The sequence below is a fragment of the Protomyctophum parallelum genome, assembly GCF_964188405.1.
Source record: "Protomyctophum parallelum genome assembly, chromosome: 23".
NCBI classification, from domain to species: domain Eukaryota; kingdom Metazoa; phylum Chordata; class Actinopteri; order Myctophiformes; family Myctophidae; genus Protomyctophum; species Protomyctophum parallelum.
In genome coordinates, this window is record NC_139715.1 from 14,463,257 (window position 1) to 14,472,329 (window position 9,073).

At 45.1% G+C, this 9,073-nt stretch overlaps 1 protein-coding gene across 1 annotated transcript in view; it reads left to right on the forward strand.

Annotated features, from left to right (window-relative positions):
- LOC310854237 (arf-GAP with GTPase, ANK repeat and PH domain-containing protein 1-like) overlaps window positions 1-9,073 on the forward strand; it is a 285,203-nt gene that overhangs the window by 224,337 nt on the left and 51,793 nt on the right. The window contains 2 exon segments of the mRNA XM_083758803.1: window positions 6,332-6,503; window positions 8,416-8,580. Of these exon segments, the coding sequence (XP_083614929.1) occupies window positions 6,332-6,503; window positions 8,416-8,580 (337 nt within the window).

Consider the following 9,073-nt stretch of genomic DNA (forward strand, 5'->3'; position numbering starts at 1 on the left):
ATACTCTCTCTCCTCTCTCTCTCTCTCTCTCTGATATGCAATCAGTCCTTATTGTTATTGTTAATTAAAATGGGAATCATTTCCCCAACACGGCGCTGATGGCCTGAGACACAGATGCAGATAGATGGATGGATGGATGGATGGATGGATGGAGGAATGAGTGCTATCACGGGGGGGGGGGGGGGGGGGGTAAAAAGTGAGGAGGCAAATCGATGCCATCAAATCAAATGAGACGGGCCCCGGCCCACCTAGTGTCCCTGAACCCAGCACAGCAGCGCAGCGCGGAGCTGCCATCATGCAGGGCGTAACGCTCCACATGCAGGCCGTGGATGTGCTGCTTGTAATTTAATCTCACAGTAACTGAGGACACAGACGCATTCGGTGAGGTGAATGCAGCGGCAATGGCTCAGGGGTAGAGTGGCCCGGATGGTAACCGCAAGGTCGCCAGTTCGAACCCAGCCGGCTCCCCCAGAGTTAGTGTCAAAGTGTCCTTGAGCAAGACTCTGAACCCCTATTTGTTCCTGATGTGCTGGTTGGTATCTTGCATGGTTTCCACCGCCATCGGTATATGAATGTGTGTGTGAATGGGTGAATGTAATGCACAATCTATATGTAAAGCGCCTTGGATAAAGGCACTATATAAATGCACCATTTATATAATACAGATAATTCTGGGGGTCCTTGACATGAAATAGTTTGAGAACCACTGACATAGAAACGTGAGGTTTTTTCAGAAAGCTGTCATGATTTAGAAGACTGTAGAATCTGGTCCTCAGTCCTAAATGGGTTAAACAAGGTCGTATACCTGAGCCCTCGAGTCTCGCATCGTTCTATTTTTGGAGTGTTCCGCTTGGCTGGTTGTTTTTGAATTAGCAGAGCAGCCCATGCACAACTCCAAGGAGCTTTCAGAGGAAGCACACCTGCTCCATGTCTAGTTAAATTAGAAATTAAACTTCTTATAAGTAGTAGTAGTAGTAGTAGTAATTGTACCTCAGTGAATAATTAGGCTCTTGCACGTCAAATTTTCAATTGAGGCATTTAGCAGACGCTCCAAATCCAGAGTGATTTACAGTATGCAAGGAAAACAGGGTACCCTTTTTGGTGTTTTAAGCAATGTTATACTTCAGCTATTGAACAAACAAAAAGGTAGGAGCGCACACCAGTAGTGGGGAGGTGATAACCGCAGGAGATAAAACCTTGACTGAGAGAGGAAAGAGGCCGCACAGCTCGTAGTCACGATGCCATAACAAGTTGCCTTCTTCAGGGTCAGCTATTGAAAAATAGCAGATCTACAAGCTCATAGGGTGCTACGAGCTTGTAGCTCTGCTATTTTTGAAAAATCATGAAAATGTGGCGCACATCTTTGAATATATATTCTTTCAGAGCGAATGTTTTTAACTCATTTTTTTTGCTTCTGGGTGGGGCCCCTGGAACTACATATATTCAGACCGGGGTCGGAGGCCAAATAAATATAACTTTTGGGGGTCCTTGACATGAAAATGTTTGAGCACCACTGACATAGAAACATGAGGTTTATCTGAAAACTGTCAGGAATTAGAAGGACTTTGTAGAATCGTCCTCAGGCCTAAATGGGTTTTAAGTCATCAAATGCATAGACATCAAGTATCTCCGGAAGAATAAGACACATCTATCGCCGGCCATGTTACTTAAGTTAGATGGGTTAGAGAATGTATATTTTAATGATCAATCTATCTGTTCGGTAGTGGACTTTAAGTTTTGTTATCACGTTTGAACCACTTTAGACCTCATGTTCCTATGCCAGTTGTGCTCAACCTTTTTCATGTCAAGGAACCCCCAGAATGATCTGTAATTATACCCCCAGGAGCAAAGATATGAGATATGAGTAAATAGCAAGCTCGTATAGTGTTAACATATAGTTAAAACACCAAAAGGGGGTTCCCGTCCAGAATGTGAAGTGAAGTTGGATGGGTCCGAGCATGTATATTCTAATGATCAATCTATCTGTTCCGCCAGCAGTGTGGAACACAATCAGTAGGTAGTGTACTGTAAGTTCTAATTTTTTTTATCACTTTTTAGTAATATTAATGTCATTTTATCATTAAAATCGTACTCTCTTTTCCAACTATTTGGGGGCCCACTTGTTAATACCCTCACGGGTCGTCGTCCCCCTCCCGGACCCACTGGTTGAGAGCGGTCGTTATTGGAGATATGGAGTCAGACCTTGCTATCAGGTAATGACTTACAGCTTAAAATATGTATTAAAAAAAAAAGGTATTGTTTTCCCTCCCTCCCCCGGGACAGTCGATGTGTGAAAAATCAAATTATTGACTTAGTTATTACAAGTATTTCGCTTATGGTAGTTTATCACCAATTGGATTAGCTGATGCAGTAAATTAGCGTGAAAAAGGCATCACTTAACACACACACACACACACACGCATGTGCGCACACACACGGAAACCCCCTCCAGCACAAGAAGAAGACGAAGAAGGGAAAAAAACTGGTTTTTCTGAGCCCGTTGCATCTGCAGTTTGAGCGTCAATTAGCGTGTTTGCGGAGGCTAATAGAATGAAACTCAATCAGCGCCGCTAATTGGCTGACTATGTGCAAAGAAATCACATTAATGCCGCTAATTAAGTGCATGGCAATAGATGCCACCTAATTGGCAAGACAAGTCTCTCCTCCAAGAACTCACTATACTCGCTAACACTGGTCTAACAGACACAGCTCTCGTGTTAATCATTCATTCATTCATTCATTAATTGTAAATGATTTGTTTAAGAAAAAAGACCCCCCCCCCCCCCCCCACAGATTTAACTCCGAAAAGGGTACGAATGGAATTAAATGAGCCCGCGAGGGATTTGGCTCCATGTTTACACTCTTTGGAATTAACAACTTAAAACAACAGCATCCCCACAACAACAGAACATTGACTGCCCATCATTCCGACATCCCGCTGTGGGTGCTGGCGGTGTGTTCTCTCCTCCGTGTCATCAGTTCCCATATCCTAGTTGGGGTTGGCGAAAGGGCCCTTTCTGTGTGAAGTTGGCATGTTCTGGTTGGTTCGTACCCTCACAAAAAGACATGCAGTAATCCTGGTCTCTAAACTGTCTTTCACGTGCTACCTCCCCAGGTTGGCAGAGGGAGTGTAGCGCCCAGGATTACATTAGATAATTGAGACTGGTTGAAAAACTAAATGCGGTTACAAAATTGTGGGAACATAAAAAAATAAAAAATTAATCTGATGGGTGTACAGACAGACTGAGTACAGCACTGTTTTAATCCCCATACAGTACAGTACAGTACGGTAGGGTACAGCAGTGTGTTATTCCCTCATCAGTAGTAGTTGTTGTTACATAGTGTTACTTTACATCAACAGAGGGTGTTTCAATGCATCGATCCGTGTTCCGACAGGATGCTCTGCACCGCATGGATTACCTTTTCCCCCAGCGTCAGCAATATCCACCTCCCTGTTAGCTTTGCATTTCTCACACTGTCACTTAGCCCCTCGCCACCGATAGGTGCGCACACACACAAACGCACACACACACACACACACACACACACACACACACACACACACTCACACACACACACACACACACACACACACAATGCACTCTTTTACACAAATAATGGGCTTTCTCAACCTTGCACATGCATCTCTACACATTATTTTGCTTGCACACGCACTGCACACAAACACTTCCTAACCACTTGAACACAAGCATCCATATTCTGGACACACACACACCATCGCCACATGCCCACACCAAGCCGCCGTGTGTGTGTGTGTGTGTTTCCGTCCACACGTTCCTCCCCGTGCGATCCTGCATGCCCTGATTGGGGCCGATGATGAAAGTCCCACGATGCAAATGGAGTCTCAATTACCTCGGTCAATCTGTCGAGAGGAGGGAGGGGGGGGGTTGTCGCTGTGGATGTGGTGGCGGCGGTGTGTGTGTGTGTGTGTGTGTGTGGGGGGGGGGGGGGGGGTTCTCTAGTGTCTTGTTAAGGAGCCGTGGAGAGCACTTTGCTTTGAATTGGCCTTTTGTCAGCTCCACTGCCAGCCTGCCTGCCTGCTGCTAGAGAGTGTGCGTGTGTGTGTGTGTGTGTGCGTGTGCGCATGTGAACATTATCTTATGATTTGATTTGTCCCCCTTCCTTTGTGCATGTGTGCTCCACTAAGTGAAGTGCAAGGCTGTGTGCGTGCGCGCATACTGTGCTTTTGAGGGCTGAATGTCCCCGCAAGTATAAATGGACCTAGTGATCATTTCCCTGGTCCTCATAAGACATCGAAATGGTTGTTTTATTGTTCAAAAGTTTAGACAATTAGAGATTAAGTTTAGTAATTACAGTTAGAGTTAGAAACTCTTTGTGAGCTTGTAGATCGGTTGGTCTAGATTGGTAAAACAGCGCCTACATGCTTTCATTTCCATTCTGGGCGGGAACCCCTTTTGGTGCTTTAAGCATTATGTAATACTTTAGCTATCGAACAATAGCAAATCTACAAGCTCATGGCGTGGCACCAAGTGCTTTTTTTGAAAAATCGTGAAAATGTGGTGCACATCTTTGAATATATATATATATATATATATATATATATATATATATTCTTTCACAGCGAACGTTCATAACTCAAATCTTTGTTTCTGGGGGTGTCCCTGGAACATGCGGGTCCGCGGCCAAATTCAGATCATTCTGGGGTTCCTTGGCATGTAAAAGGTTGAGCAGCACTGACATAGAAACATAGGGTTTTTGAGAAAACGACATTTTGTTTTAGAATCGGCCTCGGGTCTATATGGGTTAAGAAAAGGTGACAACGTTCTCACAAGCATAGTATTACAAGCGTGTTTGTTTGTGTCTGGTCGTACAGAATAATTGCACATGTGTCGCTATAACACACACATCATTATTACGTGGAAACGCACGCACACACACACGTGCACGCAGCACTCGACAGCCTCGGCGGGGTGCTTGGTACAAGGCTCGGCGGCGCGTCCCCCAGCGGGACTTATTGGAGATCTTTGTTTCTCCGCCGGGTCTTTCATGTTTGGAGAGGCGGCTGACCTCCCACAATGCACTGCAGTGGCGGCTCGCTCTCGGGGGGGGGTGGGGGGGGTTCAGTGCTGAAGCGCTCCACACTCCACACGCCGTTTTAACAAGCAGACAGTCCTCTTCAGGCCATTAACACCACTCTGCTCTGCTCTCAACACACACACACACACAATGGATGGATAATCCCTCCATCCAGCCATCATTACAGGCCCGCCGAGCGGCTTCACTTATTGATATCGCTCTGTGTGTGAGTGCGCGTGTGCATGCGTGTGTGTGCTGTGCGCACGTAGGATTTAGCTCTTCATCTACCACTTGTGCGGCCACTTCAGGAGGTCTTTAAAGGGATTATTTCTGGCGGTTTTATTCTTTCTCTCTCTATACGAGAGCATGTTTTATTCTTTCGTTGTTTTGCATTTCCATCTCAGGCTGGCTAAGCCGAGGCTCTTAATGCAGAGAGTGAATGAGTGAAAGAGAGTGAAAAGAAGTGCCAGATTACATTTTGTCCCGGTTTTTGCGCACATTTTTTTTGCTATTACTCCTACAGATTTTGTCCACAACTCAACACACAGTGGTACACATGCATGGGTAGGCAACCCGGCCTGACGCAACCGAGGAGCACACTTTTCTAGTATTTAGCTTTTTTTTTTTCTTATATTTGAGACTTTCTGTATGTTTTTTCCCAGTTAACTTGCTTTGTTTCTCCCAATAAATCATGATATATATCATATTTAAAAATGTACTCATTCATTACTATTTGTTAATTAATGTAACAAATTAGGCCAAAATCTAAGTCGACAAAAAAAAAAACTATTCGACTAATCGAGATCAGGCCTACTGTACATTTCTTGCGTTCCAACATACAGTACTTTAACTGATTCTGGACGGGAACCAAGCATTATGTTATACTTTAGCTGTTGAAAAATAGCAGATCAACAAGCTCGTAGCGCGGCGAGTGCCGCGCTACGAGCTTGTAGATCTGAATTTTTTTGAAAGATCGTGAAAATGTGTCTCAAATCTTTTAATATATATTCTTTCAGAGCGAACGCTTTTAACTTAAATCTTTGCTTCTGGGGAGGTTCCCTGGAACAACATATTTTCAGATGGGGGCTCGGCAGCCAATTACATATATTTTCGGGGGTCCTTGACATGAAAATGTTTGAGAACGACTGACACAGAAACATGAGGTTTTTCAGAAAACTGTCAGGATTTAGAAGTCATTTAGTAGTCATTTAGGTCCTCGGGTCTAAATGGGTGAACTGACCCTCCATGTTGTGTGTGGTCTCTCTCCCACCAGGACTACATGCAGAACATCCATGGGAAGGAGATCGACCTCCTGAGGACCACCGTGAAGGTCCCGGGGAAGAGACCCCCACGGGCCGTCTCCACCTGCGCCGCCGTGCCCAGCCCCAAGACCAACGGCCTGGCCAAGGACATGAGCAGTCTGCAGCTGGGACAGCAGGCTCCTGGTGAGTGTGAGTGTGAGTGTGTGCGTGTGCGTGTCTGTCTGTCTGTGTCTGTGTGCGTGTGTCAATTAATATAACTTTATAGATGTAACTAATCATCAATAATATATATACGTTTTAGGAAAATATTTGATTTTGGGATGAAACGATTTTGGGATGAAACATTATGATTAGCGAAAATGTTCCAAAATAGATTGCTTAATTTGACTAATTGGTTAAATCGATTATTAACTATATATATATATATATATATATATATATATATTTAATTGATTTGTTTATATAGGATAAATAAATAGAAATGGTCAAATCTCAATTCGATGAATCAAAAAAAGTAATCGAAGGAATAATAGCTAACAACGAACACTTGGTTGTTGTGTATATGCGTCCGTGCACGCACACACATGCGCACACACACACACACACATGTGTGCGTGCGTGCGTGCGCACACACAGCATGCCAGGTTCCAGGATGTTCATACTAATAGCATGCATATTCAGTGACCCATGATATGTGTAGTAATTATCATCATGAATATTCATGTAATCAGACCGGACTCCATGCTGCTCGAGAGGAGGGGAGAGGAGAGGAGAGGAGAGGAGAGGAGAGGAGAGGAGAGGAGAGGAGAGGAGAGGAGAGGAGAGGAGAGGAGAGGAGAGGAGAGGAGAGGAGAGGAGAGGAGAGGAGAGGAGAGGAGAGGAGAGGAGAGGAGAGACTGAAGGATGATAGTGAGAGGAAGGGAGGGAGGGAGGGAGGAAGGAAGGAAGGAAGGATAAATAAGGAAGGAATTAGAGTAGGCATATGAAGGAGGGATGCGAGGAGGAGAAGAGAGGATGAAGGAGGAGAGGAGAGGAGAGGTCTTAGAGAAGGAAGCTCTCGGGGAGAGACGAGAGGAGACATGATGGAAGTGGAAGGATGCAGGAAAACACCCAGATCCATTTCATGTTGAGATTTGTCTTGATGTCGCCCACACTCTCACAACTAGGCAGTATGATTGTGTAAAATGGTGCATTTATACAGCGCCTTATCCAAGGCACTTTACATATATTGTGCATTACATTCACCCATTCACACACACATTCATACACCGATGGTGGCAGAAACCATGCAAGGCACCAACCAGCACATCAGGAGCAATTTAGGGGTTCAGTGTCTTGCTCAAGGACACTTCGACACTAACTCCGGGGGAGCCCGGGTTCGAACTGGCAACCTTGCGGTTACCATCCGGCCACTCTACCCCTGAGCCACTACTGCCCCGTGTAGTTGTAATGTAGTGTATACACTATGTCTGTATAGTATAGTTTCATTAGTAGTCAATTAGAAAATGAGGTTGCGCATCAGCAATGTGGGTTTTCTCAGTGGAGTGCTAGACCCAAAATCCAGACAGTATACATATCAAAAGTGAATGGAGTTAAACATGTTCGTACACGGACAAAATGTGACCGTGGCAAAGTCCTGTCCGTGTCAACATTTTACATTTTCTGTTTTACACACCATTATATTTTTTCACATTTTTATCATAAAACCCACTTTCTCCAGAATAATTATGTTAATTATTTATTATGACACTATGTATGGAACATTAGGAGTCCAACTAGTACTAGTGGTTGTCAAATGTTTTATTTGCAAGGACGCCTGCGACTCTGAGAGTGTTCAAATCGTACGGGTCCGTTTGGTTCCATTTGAACACTCTCAGAGTTACAGACCAATATCTACAGGCTATCTATTTACGTGTTTCTTTTAATATTATTGTCCACTCATTTCGTGGCAAAAAATGTATGTTGACAAAAAGGTGCACCACAAGCCTACGTGGCGATGACCCCCTGAATGAATCTCTCTCTCTCTCTCTCTCTCTCTCTCTCTCTCTCTCTCTCTCTCTCTCTCTCTCCCTCTCATTCCCTCTCCCTCTCTCAGGCTCGGTGACCAGCAGCTCGTCGGCCAGCCAGATGGCCAGCGGCATCAGTCTGGTGTCGTTCAACAGTCGTCCAGGAGAGGGCATGCACCAGCGCTCCTACTCCGTGTCCAGCGCCGACCAGTGGAGCGACGCCACCGTCATCGCCAACTCTGGAATCAGCACCGGTACGCTTCACCTTTCATTTATGTCCTTTCGGGAAAAGCCCAGTTCCACTGGTCCTCAAAGTGGCTTTCTGGGGACCTCCCGGGTGGTCCTAAGGAGGGGGTTCAAGGGCCATTTATTTAGAACGACAATCACATGAACCCATTATCGTCCTTATTCTGGGACCATCGTTGGCCGAAAATAGCAGGTCCAACGTATCCTGAGCTTATTCTTGTGCTAAATGGCTGCTATCATATGATGTAACCTATTGTGTGGTATAAGACACGCATGCACGCACACACGCACGCACGGCGCACACACACACACACACACACACACACACACACACATACACACACACACACACACACACACACACACTTACTTGAGCAGTTATTAGCGGCGGCCCTGTTGGTCTCCCTGCAGTCATTACTTTGATAAACAGTTAAAGCTGCATTAGAGGTCCTGGCAGGCAGATCAATGAAAGACTGATGATAGGCTCCACCGCGGAGCTCT